This window comes from Salmo salar, chromosome 04 (assembly GCF_965601325.2).
Source record: "Salmo salar chromosome 04, fSalSal1, whole genome shotgun sequence".
Taxonomy (NCBI): domain Eukaryota; kingdom Metazoa; phylum Chordata; class Actinopteri; order Salmoniformes; family Salmonidae; genus Salmo; species Salmo salar.
Window position 1 is genome coordinate 36,059,485 of NC_138294.1, and position 23,897 is coordinate 36,083,381.

The 23,897-nt window shown below is 41.5% G+C and overlaps 2 protein-coding genes across 4 annotated transcripts in view; both read left to right on the forward strand.

The window, feature by feature from the left end:
* LOC106602818 (segment polarity protein dishevelled homolog DVL-2) overlaps positions 1-10,817 on the forward strand; it is a 34,461-nt gene extending 23,644 nt beyond the window's left edge. Inside the window, exons 10-15 of one of the 2 annotated variants that reach the window (XM_014195710.3) lie at positions 183-250; positions 509-676; positions 1,083-1,214; positions 5,687-5,863; positions 6,248-6,472; positions 8,507-10,817. In XM_014195710.3, the coding sequence (XP_014051185.1) occupies positions 183-250; positions 509-676; positions 1,083-1,214; positions 5,687-5,863; positions 6,248-6,472; positions 8,507-9,048 (1,312 nt within the window). In that variant the 3' untranslated portion in view covers positions 9,049-10,817. Of the gene's footprint in view, positions 1-182; positions 251-484; positions 677-1,082; positions 1,215-5,686; positions 5,864-6,247; positions 6,473-8,506 lie in introns of both variants that reach the window. The other variant, XM_014195709.3, reaches the window with a different exon arrangement.
* Positions 10,818-19,638: 8,821 nt separating this feature from the next.
* The window catches only part of LOC106602820 (acyl-CoA dehydrogenase very long chain), a 40,658-nt gene continuing 36,399 nt past the window's right edge, over positions 19,639-23,897 (forward strand). Inside the window, exons 1-2 of one of the 2 annotated variants that reach the window (XM_014195713.3) lie at positions 19,639-20,174; positions 20,267-20,345. In XM_014195713.3, the coding sequence (XP_014051188.1) occupies positions 20,104-20,174; positions 20,267-20,345 (150 nt within the window). In that variant the 5' untranslated portion in view covers positions 19,639-20,103. The remainder of the gene's footprint in view (positions 20,175-20,266; positions 20,346-23,897) is intronic. The other variant, XM_014195714.3, reaches the window with a different exon arrangement.

Here is a 23,897-nt window from a genome sequence, read left to right on the forward strand (position 1 = left end):
ATACATTTACAAAAAAATATATGGGGGTTGAAAATGATGCAGACAATGACATTGATGGAAGCTACAATCCATCTGCAATATTAAAGCTGATCTACCCCCTAAAACAAAAGAGAAGAAAATAAAGATAATTATCTCGATGTCTCCCTCGCTTTCACTCTTTCTCCTTTTCTCTCTCCACCCAGACCTATTATCCTGACAGTAGCTAAATGCTGGGACCCCTCACCCCAGGGCTACTTCACCCTCCCACGCAGTGAGTAACCTGTTATATCTCCTAGGCTCTTTCTCAGTTCCTCTTTCCTTGATTCCTTGCATCCTCTCTCCTCACAACACACTCAAGGTCGAAGATCCAAAGTCCCTTCCCCTCTGACCTTCTCTTTTTGAGAACGAGGAGAGGGAGGATGTGAGAAATCGAGCAGACTAACTGCAAAAAGAGCCTCGGCTGAGAAATTCACCCAATGGTAGAGGAGACGACAACCCCTCATAGTGTACACCCCCATTGTTCTTCCAGATGAGCCGATCCGGCCCATAGACCCGGCTGTGTGGGTGAGCCATTCTGTGGCCCTGACAGGGGCCTACCCTCCCTACCCCGGCAGCTCCTCTCTCAGCACCATCACCTCCAACTCCTCCGTGACCGAGACAGAGCGTGAGTCCCTCTGCCCGTCTCTGGCCCACAAAGGTAAGGTCTGCTTTTATTTACTACACTGTATGTTTGAGTCTTCTCGTGTCTTTCTCTCTCTCGCTTTCTGTCTTGTAAGTCTCAAGTTTTGTCATTTTGCTCATTGATCTCTGTTGAAGATTTAAGTCAGGGTTTCCCAAACTTGGTCCTGGGCCCCCAGCACTACTCAGCTGATTCCAATAGTGAACTAATCATCAAGCTTTGATCATTTGAACTAGCTGTATAGTGTTAAGGCAAAAAACTACATGGGGACCTGAGGACCGAGTTTGGGAAACGCTATTTTAAGTTCTCTCTTCTCCCTCAAGTGTTAAGTTCTGTCTACCTTAGTTGTTGATAATGAATAGATTTTTTTGACAGTCTGTTTCTCTTAATCTTACCCTCCTCTCCTCCCCTCATCTCTCTCCAGGTTTTGATGACTTCAACCTGTCCCTCCACTCTGACATGGCGTCGGTGGCTAAGGCCATGGCCTCCCCAGAGTCTGGTCTGGAGGTCAGAGACAGGATGTGGCTCAAGATCACCATCCCCAACGCCTTCCTTGGTGAGAGAACTGCTTCCAGATCTGTTTGTGCTGTATAGCCAACTTCTAGGGTGCTGTTGTATTTGGATTGGAAAGAAGGGTTATATCGTTGAAAAGTTATAACTAGTATTAGGGTTTAATGAAAAATATATAAATAATAATAATAATACCAATGACTGGTATCCCAGGACTTCCCGACCAAGCACCTTCCAGTTTCCCAAGAACAATATTGACAGGTACCGTGGACCAATAATATTAAACATTTATGCCTCACAAAAAAAATACAAAATGTGCACGTGCAAATAGCTGCATGCATGAACCGGACATATCAACTTTTATTTAACTTATTTTACTAGGTAAGTTGAATGAGAACACATTCTCGTTTACAGCAACGACCTGGGGAATAGTTACAGGGGAGGTGGGGGAATGAATAAGCCAATTGGAAGCTAAGGACGATTAGGTGGCCATGGTGGTATGAAGGCCAGATAGGAAATTTAGCCAGGACACTGGGGTTAACACCCCTACTCTTACAATAAGTGCCATGGGATCATTAGTGACCACAGAGTCGGGGCACCCGTGTGTCACGGTCGTCGTATGAATGAGACCAAAGCGCAGCGTGTGTATCGTTCCACATCTTTATTTAACTGTGAAACTATGCAAGACATACAATAAACAAAAAACAACAAACCGTGACGAAGAGGTGCAACATACACTAACTCAAAATAATCTCCCACAAACACTAGTGGTATAAACAACAACTTAAATATGATCCCCAATTAGAGACAACGATGACCCGCTGCCTCTAATTGGGAATCATATGCAAACCCCAACCTAGAAAAAATAACCTAGAACACAACAAAAAACTAGACAAAAACCCCAACATAGAAAAAAACTAGAACCAACAAAGAAATAAATGCACTAGACCAAACCCCCAGTCACACCCTGACCTACTCTACCATAGAAAAATACAAGCTCTCTATGGTCAGGACGTGACACCGCGTAACGTCCCATCTGAAAGACGGCACCCTACACAGGGCAATGTCCCCAATCACTGCCCTGGGATATTTGTTTAGACCAGAGGTAAAAGTGCCTCCTACTTTCCCCCCAACACCACTTCCAACATGAACTGGTCTCCCATTCAGGGACCGACTAGGACCAACCCTGCTTAGCTTCAGAGGCAAGCCAGCAGTGGAATGCAGGGAGGTATGCTGCTGGCAAACTCTCTGGCGTCATTCATAGCCTACATTAGACCAGCCATCACGATTCTAGCAGCCTACCATATTTAGCCTACTCAACATAATGTCAATAGAAAACATCACTTACTTGCAAGACTTCTATAAATTGCTGTCATGTGTAGGCTACTCATGACGCAGTTACTGAAGGCAGTCTCATCTCACATTCACAGATCACTTTATGGCACTGGTAGAAGCTCAAAATATGACCTGCAGCTACTCACTGGTCACAAAATGACTGGTATATTGTGAGTACAACCGTGCCTCTAGGAAATATATATTTGGAACATTGTTCCATGATGTTAAAATAACAAAAGTGAGTGCACGGCTAGCAGATAGTGGCTATCAGATACCATAGACTTCCAGTCATTGCACTAACCCTACTTAGCAACTTCCTTCAAACTGCATGCAGAGACATACAAATGGTGTCCATGAGTTCATCTGACTTAGGGGAAGTACATATAGGGCCTCATTACCAAAATCACAAAGTGTCCCTTTAAACTGGCTGGGCCTAATATAGTGAATAAGAGGTCATACAATACGTTTTGTAGTGATTCATATGTTGTTGATGTGAAGAATATTTGCTGGTCTGTGGTGTGTAATGAGGAGCAACCAGACTTGACACATTGCTTATTTCAGTTACAAATAAGCATGCACCCATTAAGAAAATGACTGTTAAAACTGTTAAGTCCTGTTGGATTGATGAAGAATTGAAAAATTGTATGGTTGAGAGGGATGATGCAAAAGGTATGGCAAATAAGTCTGGCAGCCCAACTGATTGGCAAACATACTGCAAATTAAGAAATCATGTGACTAAACTAAATAAAAAAAACTATACTATGAAACAAAGAAATTATATAAAGAATAATAGTAAAAAGCTTTAGAGCACCTTAAATTACATTTTTTGGGGGAAAATCATTCCATCATTCATTGAATCAGATGGCTAATTTAAACATAGGGATGATATGCCAGCAACAAATGCTGACACTACACATCCAAGTATATCTGACCAAATTATGAAAGGCAAGAATTGTACTTTTGAATTCCGTGAAGTCAGTGTGGAAGAGGTGAAATCAACAATGACAAGCCACCGGGGTCTGACAATCTGGATGGAAAATGACTGAAGATAAGATGATATTGCCACTCCTATTTGCCATATCTTCAAGTTAAGCCAACTAGAAAGTGGGTGCCCTCAGGCCTGAAGGGAAGCTAAAGTCATTCCGCTACCCAAGAATAGTAAAGCCCCCTTTACTGGCTCAAATAGCTGACCAATCAGCCTTTTACCAACCCTTAGTGAACTTCTGGGGAAAAAAACTGTTCGACCAGATAGAATGTTATTTCACAGTAAACAAATTGATACCAGACTTTCAGCATGCATATAGGGAAGGACACTCAACAAGCACAGCACTTACACAAATGACTGATTGGCTGAGAGAAATTGATGATAAAATGATTGTGGGGGCTGTCTTGTTAGTCTTCAGTGCGGCTTTTGACATTATCGATTATAGTCTGCTGCTGGAAAAACGTATGTGTTATGGCTTTACACCCCCTGCAATATTGTGGATAAAGAGTTACTTGTCTAACAGAACACAGAGGGTGTTCTTTAATGGAAGCCTCTCAAACATAATCCAGGTAGAAGCAGGAATTCCCCAGGGTATCTGTTTAGGCCCCTTGCGTTTTTCAATTTTTACTAACGACATGCCACTGGCTTTGAATAAGGCCAGTGTGTCTGTATGCAGATGGCTCAACACTATACACGTCAGCTACTACAGCGACTGAAATGACTGCAACACTTAACAAAGAGCTGCAGTTAGTTTCAGAATGGGTAGCAAGGAATAAGTTAGTCCTAAATATTTCCAAAAATAAAAGCATTGTATTTGGGACAAATCATTCCCGAAACCCTAAACCTCAACTACATCTCGTAATGAATAATGTGGAAATTGAGCATGTTGAGGTGACTAAACTGCTTGGAGTAACCCTGGATTGTAAACTGTCATGGTCAAAACATATTGATACAACAGGAGCTATAATAAAGCGCTGCTCTTCCTTAACAACACTATCAACAAGGCAGGTCCTACAGGCCCTGGTTTTGTCGCACCTGGACTACTGTTCAGTCATGTCGTCAGGTGCCACAAAGAGGGTCTTGGGAAAATTGCAGTTGGCTCAGAACAGGGCAGCACGGCTGGCCCTTAAAAGTACACGGAGAGCTAACATTAATGACATGCATGTCAATCTCTCATGGCTCAAAGTGGAAGAGAGATTGACTTCCTCATTACTTGTTTTTGTAAGAGGTGTTGACAAGCTGAAGGTACCGAGCTGTCTGTTTTTAAAATACTCGGACACCCATGCATACCCCACAAGACATGCCACCAGTACTACTTCACAGTCCCCAAGTCTAGAACAGACTATGGGAGGCACAGAGTACTACATAGAGCCATGACTACATGGAACTCTATTCCACATCAGGTAACTGATGCAAGCAGTAGAATCAGATTTTAAAAAACAGATAAATGTACACTTTATGGAACAGCGGGGACTGTGAAGCAACACAAACATAGACACATGCATACACACACGCACTATACACACGCATACACACAAATTTTGTGTTGTAGATATGTGGTACTGAAGTAGGGCCCCGAGGTCACACATTTAGTGTGTTGTGAAATCTGTTATGAATGTATTGTAATGTTTTTAGAATTGTATAACTGATCCATAATAAATACAAATACACTAGGCTTTAAACAAATTGCGTTTAACAGAACTTTAACAGAACCTTGAGTTGATAAAGTTTTGACAAAAACAATAACGGGGTGGTTCAAGAGCAGCTTTTAGCCGTCGTATATTGGACATATACAGCCATATAGAGCCACTCCACATCCTCCTGATGTGGAGTGGCTTTACCAACCCACGGGGGGTTCTAGTGTGGGGTTCTAACGGATGATTGATTGGCAGGTTCAGATTTGGTGGAGTGCCTCTACCAACACATCGGGAGGTTCTAGTGTGGGGTTCTAATGGATGATTGATTGGCAGGTTCTGATGTGGTGGAGTGGCTCTACCAACACATCGAGGGATTCTAGTGTGGGGTTCTAATGGATGATTGGAAGGTTCTGATGTGGTCGAGTGCCTCTACCAACACAGAGGGATTCTAGTGTGGGGTTCTAACGGATGATTGATTGGCAGGTTCAGATTTGGTGGAGTGGCTCTACCAACACATCGGGGGGTTCTAGTGTGGGGTTCTAATGGATGATTGATTGGCAGGTTCTGATGTGGTGGAGTGGCTCTACCAACACATTGAGGGCTTCCAGGACCGTCGTGAAGCCAGGAAATATGCCAGTAACCTACTGAAAGCTGGCTTCATCCGCCACACGGTCAACAAGATCACCTTCTCAGAGCAATGCTACTACATCTTCGGTGACTTCAGCGACTGTGAGAACTGTGAGTAAAACAGCACAAGCCTTTGTGGCTAATTGCCCATAGGCCTGTTGTACTGTACTACAGAGATGGGCAACAGGTGGCCATCCCTGTATTATGATTATTTTGGATAAATAAAATTGTCAATCTGTGCGGCACTCCTTTGAATTCCGAAATCCCGATGTGGCCCTCGAGCCTTAAGATGTTGCCGTGCCTGCTGTGCTACATTAGCTTTACAGTTTCGTTGCTGTTTGCTGTGAATATGTATATTTGCCATGAACTTTTTGCTGTTTTATTTTGTGAGAGCTCTGATAAAATGTCCTATGTATTGAAATTGAAGGTCAAATGATGCATCCTACATCACTGATTATAACTGTACCGTTACTCTATTCTCTCTTCCTCTCCCAGACATGGCAAACCTCTCCCTGAATGACAACGACGGTTCTAGTGGGGCCTCAGACCAGGACACCCTGGCCCCCCTGCCCCTCCCGGGGGCCACACCCTGGCCCCTGATGCACACGTTCCCCTCCTACCAGTACACTTCCAACCCCTACTCCAGCCAGCCGCCCCCCTACCATGAGCTTTCCAGCTACAGCTACGCGCCAGGCAGCACGGGGAGCCAGCATAGCGAGGGTGAGACTGGAGGGACAGAGGGAGGGGGTGGGGTGGTGTGTATGTATACTGAACAAAAATATATGTAACATGCAATAATTTCAAAGATTTTACTGAGTTACAGTTCATATACCGTAATTTCCGGACTATTAAGCGCACCTGAATATAAGCCGCACCCACTGAATTTAAAAAATATATATTATTTTGAACATAAATAAGCCGCACATGTCTAAGCCGCAGGTGCCTACCGGTACATTGAAACAAATGAACTTTACACAGGCTTTAACGATACACGGCTTGTAACAAAAATAAATAAGCTTTGACGAAACACGGCTTGTAACAAAACATTTAAAATTAGCAGTAAACAGTAGCCTACCAAGAAAGTCATTGCTCCAGACCAAGCTCCCGTGCAGCAGCTCTATTTCCTTTTCCAACAGCCAGATCAATCGCCTTCAACTTGAAAGCTGCATCATATGCATTTCTCCGTGTCTTTGCCATGATGAGGGTGACAAAATGACTACCGTAATCAGAATGATGAGCGCGCTCGATTTAATCTAAACAGTAAACAAAAAAGTTGTTTGACCTTAACCCGTTCGGCAATTTCATTGGTCTAATGAAAGCTTCATGCCGCCAAAAAACTGAGCACGTCAAAGAATGTTTTTATTTTTTGAAAGCGGGAAAAATCCATATATTAGCCGCGTCATTGTTTAAGCAGCGAGGTTCAAAGCGTGGGAAAAAAGTTGCGGCTTATAGTCCGGAAATTACGGTAAGTAAATTAATTAAGCCATAATCTATGGATTTCACATGACTGGGAATACAGATATGCATCTGTTGGACACGGATACCTTTTTAAAAAATGTAGGAGCGTGGATCAGAAAACCAGTCAGTATCTGGTGTGACCACCATTTGCCTCATTCAGCACGACACATCTCCTTCACATAGAGTTGATCAGGCTGTTGATTGAGGCCTGAGGAATGTTGTCCCACTGCTCTTCAATGGCTGTGCAAAGTTGCTGGACATAGGCGGGAACTGGAACACGCTGTTGTACACATCGATCCAGAGCATCCCAAACATGCTCAATGGGTGACATGTCTGTTGAGAATGCAGTGGATGAAAGAACTGGGACATTTTCAGCTTCCAGGAATTGTGTACAGATCCTTGCGGCATGGGGCCTTGCATTATCGTGCTGAAACATGAGGTGATGAGTGGATGAATATCACAACAATAGGCCTCTGTGCATTCAAATTGCCATTGATAAAATGCAATTGTGTTCGTTGTCCGTAGCTTATACCTGCCCATACCATATCCCCACATAACGTTGACATCAGCAAACCTCTCTCCCACACGGTGCCATACACATGGTCTGCGGTTGTGAGGCCTGTTGGACGTACTGTAAAATTCTCTAAAACAATGTGGCTTATGGTAGAGAAATAAACATCCAATTATCTGGCAACAGCTCTGGTGGACATTCCTTCAGTCAGCATGCCAGTTGCACGCTCCCTCAACTTGAGACATCCATGGCATTGTGTTGTTGTGACAAAACTGCACATTTTAGTGGCCTTTTGTCCCCAGTACAAGGTGCACCTGTGTAATGATCATGCTGTTTAATCAGCTTCTGGATAAACCACACCTGTCAGGTGGATGGATTATCTTGGTAAAGGAGAAATGCTTACTAACAGGGATGTAAACAAATTTGTGCTCAATTTGAGAGAAATAATATTTTTGTGCATATGGAAACTGTATTTGATATTTTATTTCAGCTCATGAAACATGGGACCAACACTTTACATGTTGTGTTTATATTTTTGTTCAGTGTAATACATGTGTTATGGATGAATAATAAAAGATTTCAGAGTTATAGTTGTTAAAGTGTTTTCCTGACAGGCCATACTCAGAAACTTGAAGATTGTAGGGTTATGCAAGGGTTAAAAAATGTCTAGTTTGAATCAGAGCTATAGATAGCCTCTGTATGATTCTGGTTAGACATTGATTTTAGAATGTACTCAGCTTTTCTGGGGTGCCTGTTTTCACATCGTCCTGTCTTCTCTCCCCCAGGGAGCCGGAGCAGTGGCTCCACCCGGAGCGAGGGAGAGAGACGGAGGGGAGGGAAAGGCGGAGGAGGGGTGGGCAGTACTAGCGGCCGGGATGAGAAGTCACCGGTAGACGGAGGCAGGGACTCTCGCTCAGGAAGCGGCAGCGAATCAGAGTATTCTGTACGGAGCAGCCTGAGGAGGGGGGAACACGGAGGCTCGGCCACCCCCAGTGAACACAGCCACTATAGCCACGTCAGCCAGCGCTCACACCACCGTGCACCCCCTCCACACCTCCAATTCCCACAGGGCATCCCCCTTTCATACAACCCCATGATGCTTATGATGGTCCCCCAGCACCCTCACGTGCACCCACACACCCTCCAGGGCGTGGGGCAGACAGGGCCCTTGATGTCGGGCCTGCCCCCTGGCACCACCCCCGGGGGACCTCCAGGGGCACCCCCAACCCGTGACCTGGGTTCTGTGCCCCCAGAGCTCACCGCCTCGCGCCAGTCCTTCCACCTTGCCATGGGAAATCCCAGTGAGTTCTTTGTGGACGTCATGTAGGAGTGGAGACACTACAGAGGGCTGAGTCCCAAATGGCACCTAATTCCCTACATAGTGCACTACTTTTGACCTGAGTCCAATGAGCCCTGGTCAAAAGTAGTGCCCTCTGGGACTGACCCAGAGGCTGTATATAGGGAAGTTGGTGTCCAGAATCAGAAGGATGCACGCTGCAGCATAAGGCAACAGAGCGGTACCAGCAACATTCACAAGTTGCTTTGATTCACTTGAACTCTTGGAAAGCTTTAAGAGCCTAAACCCAGCCCAGACCATTCTCTTTCTTTGTGATGTCATTGGTTAACCAAGGTTTTATTAGGTGTCTCCTCATCTGACAGGAATCAGTTACCTCTAGATCTCTACCTTATCTTACAAGCTGGTAAACATCTAGAGGAAGCAAAGATAAGTAATTCCTGTCAGCTCAGGATTCAGCTAATAAAAACCTTAAATTGAGTTTCATCAAGGGTAATAGGAATAACCTATATTTCTCTGTTGTTCAGACAGGAACATAGGTCATTACGTCAATTTGTACAATATGAAAACAGAATAAATTTCACTTCAAGTAATTGTACATAATTCAATGTGCCACGCCATTATGACCACTGTCACATAGCTGTGATCATGTTTTAGAACCTCCTACTTAGGAGGTTAATTGTTGTGGTGTTCTTGGAATATGGTACTAAAACACTACCAGCTGGAGAAAAAGTGTACATCATTTATCTGTTAATTGAAATGGATGAATTCATGCATTCCCATTTGATCTACTGACATACAGCAGTAGGGATGTTTTTATGAGAAGTTCTGTTGGGTTTGTGTTTACATGCACTCACGCTCAGGGCCTGTATTCACAAAGCAAGTAGGTAGGCTGATCTCGGATCAGGTGCCCCTGTCCATATAACTGTATTCATTATGATTTGACAAGACTCTGATATGATTTATGAATAAGGGCCCAGGTATTGTGGAGGCCTCCTGTCCTCTGCGGTAACTGTTGAGCCCCCTGATACTGTTGTGATTTGCGCCTTACTGGTCAGTCAGCTTGATGCAGTGTGTGAATTGGGCCGGTACACACAGGTACTGATTACAGGCCCCTCAAATACTGTACTGCTTTAGTACTGGCCACTCTTATCTTGGCTTAAATATATGATGAGTACTGGCACCCAAAATGACTACTGTACCGGCACCTATTTCAGTTCACTTCAAGCACTGGGTGGATGACTGGGAGATGGAAGCTGGTACAGACCGACAGACTGAAGTATTTGGGATAGCAGTTGGTGAGGGTAAAATAATGTAGCCTGGTTAAACCAGACTGAATGCTATGCTCTCACCATTGTTTTGAGTGCTGCATTCAGTCTGGTTTAACCAGGCTACAAAAAATGAAAAATAAACAAATACAAAATAGTTGATATAGCTCTGATCTCACACTCCTACCCACATTTTGTTTTTTAACTGAGTGACATACACCTTTTTTTATGTATACATTTATATAATTGTATTAAAGGTGCTTGATGAAGAGAATAGTTATGTTTCTTAGTATGGCACAGTCAGTAATGCATTGTCATATTTGCTTGTTTGTCACTTTTACATTTGTACATTTTAGTCATTTAGCAGACACTCTTATCCAGAGAGACTTAGTGCATTCATCTTAAGATAGCTAGGTGGAACAACCACATATCAGTCATAATAAGTACATTTTTCCTCAAAGTAGCAAAGTCTGCGCTAGTAAGGGGGAAATTGCAATTGTATTACAGTTTAAATACAACTCTACCAAATTTAAAGTGTTTTCCCCTTTATTTTTAGATAACAATTTTGTGTATAAGCATTAATTGTATTTTATAACTGAACTTCAATGATGGTGGCAAAAAAATGTTTGAGAATTGTTTTTAGAAGAAGCCTAATTTGGCTTTAGACGCTGTCCTTGAATAAAATAACATGGTTATATACTGAACAAAAATATAAATACAACATGCAACAAGTTTAAGATTTTGCTCAGTTGTAGTTCATGTAAGGAAATCAGTCAATTGAACTAAATAAATTGGGTCCAACTCTATGGATTTCACATGACAGGGCAGGGGCGCAGCCATGAGTGGGCCTGGGAGGGCATAGGTCCATCCACTTGGGAGCCAGGCCCAAATCAAATGTATTTGTCACATGTGGCGAATACAACCGGTGTAGACCTTACCGTGAAATGCTTACTTACAAGCCCTTAACCAACAATGCAGTTGAAGAAATAGTCAAGAAAATATTTACTAAATGGAATTAAATAAGTAACAATGAAAATTACATTAATGAGGTTATATACAAGGGGTACGGGTACAGAGTCAATGTGCAGGGGTACAGGTTAGTCGACGTAAAAGGTTACAATGTATAGATCATAAACAGTGAGTAGCAGCGGTGTAAAAACAACCAGGGGTGGCCATTGATTCATTGTTCAGGAGTCTTATGGCTTGGGGGTAGAAGATATTGCCAAAGAAGATATTAAGTCTTTTGAACCTCGATTTGGCGCTCAGTTACCGCTTTCCGTGCGGTAGCAGAGAGAACAATCTCTGACTTGGGTGGCTGGAGTCTTTGGCAATTTTTAGGGCCTTCCTCAGACATCACCTGGTATAGAGGTCCTGGATGGCAGGAAGCTTGGCCCCAGTCCTGTAGCATCCGTGTCATCTGCCCACTTCCGTATTGAGCGAGTCACTGGTACTTCCTGCTTTAGTTTTTGCTTGTAAGCAGGAATCAGGAGGATAGAATTCTGGTCAAATTTGGCAAAAGGAGGGAGAGGTTTGTATGCGTCTCTGTGTGTGGAGGGAAATCTTAATGCCACAACATACAATGATATTCTAGACAATTTTGTGCTTCCAACTTTGTGGCAACATTTTGGGGAAGGCTCTTTCAGCTTGACAATGCCCCCATGAACAATGCAAGGTCCATACAGAAATGGTTTGTCGAGATCGGTGTGGAAGAACTTGACTGGCCTGCACAGAGCCCTGACCTCAAACACATCGAAAACCTTTGGTATTAATTGTAACGCAAACTGCAAGCCAGGCCTAATCACCAAACATCAGTGCCCGACCTGACTAATAGTCGTGGCTGAATGGAAGGAAGCAAGTTCCTGCAGCAATGTTCCAACATCTAGCGGAAAGCCTTCCCAGAAGAGTGGAGGCTGTTATAAGCAGCAAAGGGGGAACCAACTCCATATTAATGCCCATGATTTTGGAATAAGCTGTTTGAGCAGGTGTCCACATACACTAACATGACATTTACATTTACATTTAAGTCATTTAGCAGACGCTCTTATCCAGAGCGACTTACAAATTGGTGCATTCACCTTATAATATCCAGTGGAACAACCACTTTACAATAGTGCATCTAAATCTTTTAAGGGGGGGGTTAGAAGGATTACTTTATCCTATCCCAGGTATTCCTTGAAGAGGTGGGGTTTCAGGTGTCTCCGGAAGGTGGTGATTGACTCCTATGACCAAAAGTATCAGTACACTCGTAAAAACTTAAGCATAACAAAGCTTCTATTTGATCAAATAAGCCATTACATTTTTTGTTGACCAAATTCGACACTCATTGACATACAAAAACTCCTTGCTTGGTGAGAGAAAAAACCACCTGCTGGAGAAGACAGATTTTGGGCCCAGTTATCCCTCTCGCTTTGCCTCTTCCTCTCTGGCAACTTCACTATTGATTAACTAGATTCAGGTTCACTCAAACATTTTAAGCATTGTCTTTCAAATGATAGTTACAGCTGATTTGGGAATTTTATATCGATTCACTCTCAAATATTTGTCATCTGATATATTAGTTTCTACGGAATTCCAGAGAGGACATGTTAATAACAAAATATACACTGAACAAATCTATAAACGCAACATGTAAAGTGTTAGTCCCATGTTTCATGAGCTGAAATAAAATATCCTAGATGTTTTCCATCAGTACAAAAAGCTTATTTCTATCACAAACTGTCATAAACCGTCTCAGGGAAGCTCATCTGCATGCTCGTTGACCTCACCTGCGTCTTGAATTGACTGCAGTTCGGCGTTGTAAAAGACTTCTGTGGGAAAATGCTCACCTTCTATGGTCATTAACACACTGGAGAAGTGTGCTCTTCACAGATGAATCCCAGTTTCAACTGTACCGGGCAGATGGCAGACAACTGATACATATCGGTAGTCCTGGTCAGGTGAAATCCATAGATTAGGGCCTAATGAATTTATATAAATTGACTGATTTCCTTACATGAACTGTAACTCGGGTAACTATTAGAAATTGTTGCATGTTGCGTTACTTTTTTTCAGTGTATTTCCCTCGTTATGTCGATCACGACTAATTTATCTTATGATCACTACATAAAAGTTGTTTTGTCGAACACAAGATAAGCAGAAGTACCACAAATCATCCATTCATTTGTTCAGGTGCAGGATAACCACATCATCATGTGGCTGTTGTTTGTTCGCAATGTAGGGCATTTAAGCCCTGAACGATGCCTGACAGGCAACCTGTCTCCCAGACTGTGTGCCACTCCCAAGACCATAGCCCATTGCATGCAAGGAACAACCCAGCCAACTTGGCTAGTCTTGTGAGCTAGCTAGGTAGTCTTGTTAGCTAGCAAGCTAGCTTGTTATCTATGCTGGTTATTATCGAGCAGAACTGATATATGTATAATTGCAAGGGGCACTTCATGTTTTGTGGATAATATTTACATTTACTGTGGGTGAGCTCCATTCCTGGCAGGCTGATCAGATTCAATAGCAGCCTCCGAGGCTGATAAGTCAGGATGCTGCCTTGTAGGCTGTTTCATATGTACGGCTTCTTGCAGACAGCCGGCCGGGCGCATGCACACTGACTTCGGTCGCCAGTTGTACAGTGCGGCTGGCTTCCTGGTTACGAGAGCAGTGTCAAGAAGCAGTGCAGCTTGGCAGGGGAGTTGCAGCGATGGGACAAGACTGTAACTACCAATTGGATATCACGAAAATGGGGAGAAAAAGGGGTTAAAAGTACAACAAAAAAATGAAACTGGTATACTTTTTTATTTAACCAGTTTTGGTCTTTAAAGTAGGGCCGACAGACAAGTTCCTTACTTTTCCCCCCTTCATAAGACTCCTGAATAGCTAAACAGGTGGCTACCCAGACTGTTTGCATTGCCCGCTCCCCCCTCTTTTACACTGCTGCTGCTGCTCTCTGTTTATTATCTATGCATAGTCACTTTAACTCAATCTACATGTACATATTACCTCCATTACCTCGACCAACATGTGCGCCCGCACATTGACTCTGTACCAGTACCCCCTGTATATAGCCTTGCTACTGTTATTTTTTTCTTAACACATTTTTTTTAACTGCATTGTTGGTTAAGGGCTTGTAAAGTAAGCATTTCACTGTTATGTCTACACCTGTTGTATTCGGCACGTGACAAATAAAATAAGATTTGATTCCACTCGCCTCTTCCATTTTTGCGGTTAATGCTGCAATTTTGGGTAGAGCAGATATCTCCATATTTTTATTACCTGCATGTGTGACAACTCCACCAGTCCTATTTATCATATAATTTACAAAGTTTATATAATTTTAAAAAATGTATTCCCCAAAATAAATATTTTTTATCAATTAGTATATTTGAGTTTAACCATAATATGTTGTATTATTTGTTCTGTCTTTTCTGGTGGATTAAACTAAAATTGCAACCAACTTTCTGTGGCTTGTTTTAATAATAGCTATACTTTGGAGATGATTTCATTTTCAAATAACCGAAAGTGAGAGGTGGTCATCTGAATAATGGGAAAAGGGCCATTCTTGAACATTCTGACTAATCTGCTAGATAACCAGCTCAGATTTACCTTTTGTATGACTGAAGCCTTTAGTGAGAGGTCTAATGCTTTAATATTTCATTTCTGCCCTCTGAATTCATATTCATTATATAAATAGGCCAGTTTAAATTTTGTTTGGATTGCCATTCCAAATAAAATATATTTTTTGCTCATATAATTTAAAAAACAGGTCGCTAGGTAAAGAAAATAGGTCAACTGGGATATGACTAAAGAGTTAATCAGAGTGATTTTCCACAAATAGACAGGTATTTACCTTTCCATGTTAGCAAGATCTTATCTATTTTTGCTAACTTTCTATAAAAATGTATTGGAGTGAGATCATTTATTTATTTCGGGATATGTATACCGAGTATATCCACATCACCACCAGACCATTTTATTGGTAAACTACACAGTAATGTAAAAGTTCTATTTTTAGTGATCCAATACGTAATATAGTACACTGATCATAATTTGGTTGTAATCCAGAGAGGTTAGAAAACGTATCTAGATCCTCCGCTCAACGTCGCTGCTCTACTAACCACCGGTCCTGTCAACCCACATTTACGCATACCTGGCAACCATCATTACGCACACCTGGACTTCATCCTTACCTTGACTATTTCCCCTTTATTTAGCCCTCAGTATTCAGGCAGTATTGGTTTTGTTCACGTTCAGTACGTTTTTCCTGTTTTTAATCGGCTTATGCTCATTATTAAACTCACCTTCTGAACCTGACTCCTAGCATATACGTTACACCTTCGCATTTAAGCCCTGCATTTCTAGCCCCTTGATATTATTGTTGGATACGATTTTAATAGTTAAGACTTCTAAAGGCACATTTAAAAGTGTCCCATACAATAAGGGGATCTGCTGTACCTACAGTACCAGTCAAAAGTTTGGACACAACTACTCATTCAAGGGTTTTTCTTTTTTTTACTATTTTCTACATTGTAGAATAATAGTGACAACATCAATACTATGAAATAACACATATGGAATCATGTAGTAACGCGCTTCTACACCTGCATTGCTTGCTGTTTGGGGTTTTAGGCTGGGTTTCTGTACAGCACTTTGAGATATCAGCTGATGTAAGAAGGGCTTTATAAATAAATTTGATGTAACCAAAAAAGCGTTAAACAAATCCAAATATATTTCAGATTCTTCAAAGTAGCCACCCTTTGCCTTGATGACAGCTTTGCACACTCTTGGCATTCCCTCTACCAGCTTCACATGGAATGATTTTCCAACAGTCTTGAAGGAGTTCCCACATATGCTGCGCACTTGTTGGCTGCTTTTCCTTCACTCTGCGGTCCAACTCATCCCAAACCATCTCAATTGGGTTGAGGTCGGGTGATTGTGGAGGCCAGGTCATCTGATGCAGCACTCCATCACTCTCCTTCTTGGTCAAATAGCCCTTACACAGCCTGGAGGTATGTTGGGTCATTGTCCTGTTGAAAAACAAACGATAGTCCCAATAAGCGCAAACCAGATGGGATGGCGTATCGCTGCAGAATGCTGTGGTAGCAATGCTAGTTAAGTGTGCCTTGAAGTCTAAATAAATCACTGACAGTGTTACCAGCAAAGCACCCTCACACCTTACAAAGAGACGGCAGTTGGAACCACAAATCTCAAATTTGGACTCATCACACCAAAGGACAGATTTCCACTGGTCTAATGTCCATTGCTCGTGTTTCTTGGCTCAAGCAAGTCTCTTCTTCTTATTGATGTCCTTTAGTAGTGGTTTCTTTGCAGGAATTCAACCATGAAGGCCTGATTCACACAGTCTCCTCTGAACAGTTGATGTTGTGATGTGTCTGTTACTTGAACTCTGTGAAGCATTTATTTGGGCTGCAATTTCTGAGGCTGGTAACTCTAATGAACGTATCCTCTGCAGCAGAGGTAACTCTGGGTCTTCCTTTCCTGTGGTGGTCCTCATGAGAGCCAGTTTCATCATAGCACTTGATGGTTTTTGCGACTGCACTTGAAGAAACGTTCAAAGTACTTGACATTTTCTGGATTGACTGACCTTCATGTCGTTTCCCTTTGCTTATTTGAGCTGTCCTTGCCATAATATGGACTTGGTCTTTTACCATCTAGGGCTGTCTTCAGTATACCACCCCTACCATGTCACAACACAACTGATTGACTCAATGGCAGTAAGAGGGAAAGAAATTCCACAAATTAACTTTTAACAAGACACCACCTGTTAATTGAAATGCATTCCAGGTGACTACCTCATGAAGCTGGTTGAGAGAATGCCGAGAGTGTGCAAAGGTGTCATCAAGGCAAAGGATGGCTACTTTGAAGAATCTCAAATATAAAATATGTTTTGATTTGTTTAACCCTTTTTTTGGTTACTACATGATTCCATGTGTGTTATTTCATAGTTTTGATGTTTGCACTATTATTCTACAATGAAGAAAATAGTAAAAAATAATGAAAAACCCTTGAAAAAGTAGGTGTGTCCAAACTTTTGACTGGTACTGCATGTTATGTCGGAAAAAAATAAGTTATAAAGTCTTCTGTCCTAGTTAAAAACAAGTTATCATCCAATAGGCTTTGATTACATTTCCAATGACATAAGAAAGTAGACGACAAGGTTGATTAAGCCTCCTCCATGTATATCTCACTTGGTCAGGATATTGAAGCCTCCATATATCCACTAGTTCCAATATATCCACGATATTCATGATCTCCTTAAGTACATGAGGGTGATAGTGTGATTTCCTTTACGGTCCATTGAGGTATTTAAAACCATATTATAATCTTCCACCATAATAATAGAGTCTTGTATTGCTTGTAGGTTTGATAAATTATTATATGTATTTTCAAAGAAGCATGGACCATCATTATTTGGACCATATAGATTAATGAGCCAAATCTGTTTATAGTCTACCTCTACCTCTACCACATCTACCTTGTGGATCTCTTAAGACAATTTGCACATTCGGATCAAAATTATTATTAATGAATATCATCACCTCTTTTGAGTTTCGTTGCCCATGGGAGAAGTATATTTCACCCCCAGTCCTTTTTCCACACAACTTCAGATGTATTTTTTGTGAACTTGTTCTGATAGCCTTTTGGTAAAGTTCTCCATGTTTGTTGTCAAGGAAGCAAATTTGTTTTTATACAGGATGTACCGCCCCCACCTACTGTCAACCAATCATGTCAATACGGAGCTAACCGGAGATATGTGGAGCCCTCCACATTGTTACAACATTTGGGAGGCTCATGGCATCACCGTACTGAGCTCGATTTGGCCTTCGCAAGCCTCGGAGGCTCCGCACATGAGTGAGACCCTCCACACAGAGCCTCTGGACCACCATGTTCGGATCAAGCATAAATGGGCTTTAATCCTGCTGTAGAATTCATTCCAGCCAGCAAGAAGGTCAAAGGAATTAGTGACTAAAATGAACCAGTCACTCAGAAAAAAAGAATAATGACTCGAGTCAGTAAAATTAGTGGTTCAAAAAGAACGAGTCATTCGCGAACTGCACATCCCTATTGTTCACACGCATATCTTTGGGCAGATACGCGCTAAAGTCCAACTTCAAAACATAAATGAACCAAAAAAAAATGTTACAATATACAGATCAAAAACATGAAAACAACCCATTTATCATGTTCTGTGTTGTCAGGAAGCCACGACAATTAATTGGTCAAAACGTAGAGTACGCCTTCAACCAGCGTAGCCTAGTGGTTAGAGCGTTGGACTAGTAACCAAAAGGTTGCAAGATCGAATCCCCGAGCTGACAAGGTACAAATCTGTCGTTCTGCCCCTGAACAAAGCAGTTAACCCACTGTTCTTAGGCCGTCATTGAAATAAGAATGTGTTCTTAACTGACTTGCCTAGTTAAATAAAGGTAAAAAAAACAGAACCGATAATTAAAAACACAACATTTGAATAATCAAATCATTATTCAAATTCTCATTATGTAATATTTCCTTAGACAATAAAAACAAAAAACAAAATAATTTATGTTGTTTGATTTCAGATTCAAATAAAATAAAAGAGGCAGCAGGGCTCTTTTCTCGTGTTTTATCTTGTCATGTAATAGGAAATATTAATTAGACAAAAAGTACAACTAGTTTCATCCACATTGCCACACTTCATAAATACTGCACCCTCAACTTCAAAACTCCTAGTTATACAACCATGTAACTTAAAAATTCGCTGGAAAGAAACTTGACAATTATTTATTGTTTTGGTGAATAGTCATGACTGGTTCAGTCTATCTGTCGTGTGGTAAAACAAGGATTATATTGGTGCTTATACCTTGATCACACCAACAGTATTTTGGTGCATCAGAAGGACATTCCTTTCCAATGGAATGCGGCATTAGCCTTGCAGCATTGCTTTGCAGAGGAAGTTCTGTGTGGTGAATGTGTTGGAATTATCGAACATATGCGTCAAACTGTATGCGTGCGGCTTGAGAGAAATTGTAGCAGACGGTGAATGTTGAACTTTTGTTGTACACATATTCAGATGATGTGTTCTATTTTGCCCAAATGTACTATCGGTGTGATCAAGGCGTGACAGAAATGGTAGCAGAAAGTTAATGATACATTTTTGTTGCACACATATCCAGATGACCCTGTGTACCATTTAGCGCATCACACTTTCGGTGTGATCAAGGCGTTAATCAGGATGCAAATTCAGTTTTGAGATCCACAGGAGTCATTTGCGTAGCTGGACGTTTCTGACTGGTCTTGGAACTATGACAACTGGATGGGATATGTAGTGATTTTGCCAACACAGCCTATGCCCCTTAACCTTTTTTAAACTATCGCATTTGTTGATTTAAATCGGAATGTATTAGTATAATGAGTAATCCAGGAATGGAACAAGCTAATTGGCTCGAGAAAAGTAGATAAAATAGAAACTCTACAGAGCTACAATGAATTGCTAAATTACCTCTGGACACGAAGGGTCTACGGAGCTCCTCCTCATGACGCTATGCAGCCTACACTTCCGTATTTCCGCTGTGTCATGTGCATAGATTTCAAGAAGCTAGACAAGTCTTCCGTATGCGCTGTCTAGACCCGGTGTGTCTAGAATCCTGTTTTCTATGCTGTGGCCATTTTCTTCAGTGGAACGTTTTCTAGGTTACACAACGGCAGTAGAATACTTGAATTAAGCCACAGGTTTTGACTCAGAAGGACAAAGTCGTCCATTTGGAGCGCTTATTCGGGACACAAGATCATACAGATCTCTTTAACCTAATTCTGAAGATAGTTAAGGCGGTCGTTCAATATGCTTTTGGGCAAAGTGAGCTTGACTCCTGCTTTGTGCACAGCACTTCGTATCTCCCCTGCCTTTTCCGGGTAAGTAAATACGTTCTCACTGACAAAACAGCTTTAAAATGATTTATTTCTATACATTCAATCATTTTCAATTCGTATTTCTATTCGTGTAGGATTCAGCAGCAGATCGGAGCAGCCGCCACGCAGAATGCCCGCCTCTATGCTTCTTCTCAGGCTGCGGAGGTAGGCAATGTAAGGACGGGGCAATGTAAGGACAGGGCGCTGTCATAAAAAAGAACTCACAGCCATGCACTCGTTTTCCTGGTACAATTGGAAACATTGTATCAATGATCAAACATTGTAACAGTGATTATTCTAAGCAGGAGCGTTTGTTGCCATCTTGACAGCTCATAGGTAATGTGTTGAAACAAACGATTCTGCGTCATAATGTTGTATTAATAAAATGTTATCCAAATTAGATAATAAAGTGTAACTGACAAAAGGATGACATTGCTTCCAGTGGAGGTAACCTATATGGACCTACCATATCCATCAGGATATGTAATAGCATCGAGAAGTGGGGGAAAGTTCACCGTGGACTCACGTGACTCCAATGTAGGTTATAGGTGGTTCTGAGTTCTATTTCCATTCAATGATAGACAGCAGGACATAGCCAGGTCACACAGTACATGTGTCTGACCAATGACCATGTCAATAGAGTACATAATAACCATAAAACCTAGTGGTCAAACAGGGAAATGGTTCCAATTGTTTTTCCACCATACATTTTTCCCATAGGGGATTGTAGAAACACTTAAAATAAGGGCTGTTGGGTGTAGGCTTACCCTGGCGTGAAGTTTTGATAACCATGTAAATCTCTCTCGGACAAGGTGACTTTTATCAATATATTTTCCTGTATTTACCTCCCAAAAATAAAACCCTAATGTGGCTATCATAAAGGATATTTTCTCCAAACAATTTGAGGGAGTGTGCACATGTGGCTATTCTGTGTTGAGTGTTAACAAAGAAACAGGTCCTCCTTTATGCTTAATTTAGAGTTATGTAACTTTAGTTGTCATACATATGTTGGGCTATATGTTTTGATTTTTAATACATTGTAAGGCTGCATGATGTGACTAATGATGATTTGAAAAAAGTCACTTAAAAGGCATGAGCTCTACTTAGTTTTTTGCACAGGCTGTACACAACTCATCAGTCTCTCATTCACAATTTGACAAGCACTTAATAATGCCTCAATTTCCCCAGCTGCATATGTGTGGCCGTAATGCCCCCTAAAAAAAAAATCCATGCCTTTTGCGGTCAGTGGCCGTTGTGCCCTTGGGCTGAAATAATAATAATTATAATTCCCTTCTGGCTGCGTGCCAAAGCAGCTCTCATTCACATGGTTCTCTGTCACACGATTGGGTCTTTCTCACAGGCTAGTGAGAAAGTGTGAAGACTGACATATCGGAGACGCAACTGCACACATCCTTATCCCATTCCAAGGTGCATATTGGAAGAACTGTCCACATTTACTTTTCGTCAGCCAACAAGATGAGTAGGCCTAACGAACAGCAAAAGTGCTAGCCTATGTAAATCTACTATCCCCCATAGTACAAAAGTTGACCTATTCTGTGCAATAAATAATATTCCAAACATAGTCTGGGATAGTTGTGGGATGCGATAGATCCCAAATTAATACAACCACTAGCATCAAAAAACTATTTTACGCAATGTGGCTGATGCAACAGATCAGAACGTTTAGCTTAAAATGTTGATAAACTATTAGGCTATTTCTACACATTATAAGCGCAGCAATGCGCACACCGCAGTAGGCTAGAAGCATGAATGTCCCATTAGCTTGAAAACACCATTATCAAAAGTGACCCAAATGAGATTATGCATGTAATGCTTTTATTATAAAGGTGCGTTCTTATGGTGAAAATTATCGTCCCGAAACTTGAAACTCACGCTCTGTGTATGTATGCCAGTTAGGCTCTACACCCATTGTAAAGCGGATTAATGTGCTTAATTTTAAGAAGTTATTTGGCTACTAGTTGTGATACAAACCTTATCAAAACATATAGGACTATGGGCTGGGCTACATGAGGTGTGATACTAACCTTATTAAAACATATAGGACTATGGGCTGGGCTACATGAGGTGTGATACAAACCTTATCAAAACATATAGGACTATGGGCTGGGCTACATGAGGTGTGATACTATGATTTGAAAAAGTTGCAAAAAAAGGCAAAGGGCTGTTTTTTGCCTTAAGCTGGGCATCATTCACAAGTGATGGGCTATTGTTGTCTGCCATCACACTATTCTCGATTTAATCTTTACATACACTAAATAATATATGTGTGAAATTAGTTTTGATTTAGAATGGACCATTATCATGCACATGTCTTAACAGGGGCAGCTGAAAAATACATGTCATCTCTACACTTAAGTAATGAATGTAGCATGTTTTTCCCATGGTTCATTTTCATGCCAGCCAGGTAGTCTATACTCCTGTTGTAAAGATAAGCAGTGTACTTAATATTAGGAAAGTTGAGAAATAAATATAGTAGGCCAAGCCTATAGAAAGCTGATGGGATCCTCTTTTTAATACATCACACTTTCTCACGAAATTGCATAGCCTATAGAACTGTTGCGCAACAGGAGCTCATGGGCTCTCATTAAGTGTTTGATTAGATTTGATAACATTTGCATTGATGACAGAGTTATTAGAGGGACAATAGAGTGCTGAGTACCAGGCAGTTAGCAAGTTTGGTAGGCTACTAATGACCATCAGCAGCATCAGAGCTTGGAAAAGCCTAATTACTGTGATTAAACAGTCACATGGAATTAGACTGCCTTCATGACTCGTGACCAGCGGTGTGGCGGTAATACTGTCACCGTAACAACCCTAATCAAAACGTCACGACAGGGTGAACCTACACAAAACACAGCCCTTATTTTAAGCCTTTCTAAAATCCCCTATAGGAAAAATGAATGGTGGAAATACGATTGACCACTAGGTTTTATTAGCGATTTCAGGCCATGTTGAACATTTGTTTTTGTTGACTGAGTGAATAAAATGGCACCTCTGAAATAAAATTCCTCTCTCTACAGTTTATTATTGTGCCCCACGATGGAATCGGGGAGTTGACTGGGGATCTTTCTGTCTGTCCGTTTGTTCGTACGTTACTCACACGTGATATTTGAGAGCACTGGCCTGATTTTGACAACTTGGGTGAATGATGCGTCTTGCCATAGACATCTGGCACTTACAAAATATCACTGGTATGCCAGATGGTGGCGCTATAACAAGTCATGAAATTCGGTACATATGGTGCTTTCACTTCAACTGGGAACTCGAAAACAAGAGGTCAAATCATGACGTCAGTGATCTCCAGGTCGGAAAGTCAGAGCTCTAGAAAGATGCCCAAGTTTCCGACTTGGAATTTTGAGTTGGATGACGGTTCAAAAAAAAAATCCCACTAGGAGCTTGTTTTTTTTCCCCCCCAGAGTTCCCAGTTGTCTTGAATCTGACAATAGGTCCCTCTCCTCACAAGGAACAAATTTGCCTCATGGACCCATACGGTCCGCCATGATGGATTTTCTGCCATTAACAATTTTGTGAAAAACACTTAAAACGCTACTCTTCTGGCACCGAATGACCGATCTGCATGAAACTTGATATGTGGCATCTATGGACAACTGTCTCTCAACGCAATATTTTATAGACTAGTACTGAAAACATCATGGCTGCTATTGACCAATAAACAGTCACATGGGCATAGTCTTAAAATATATA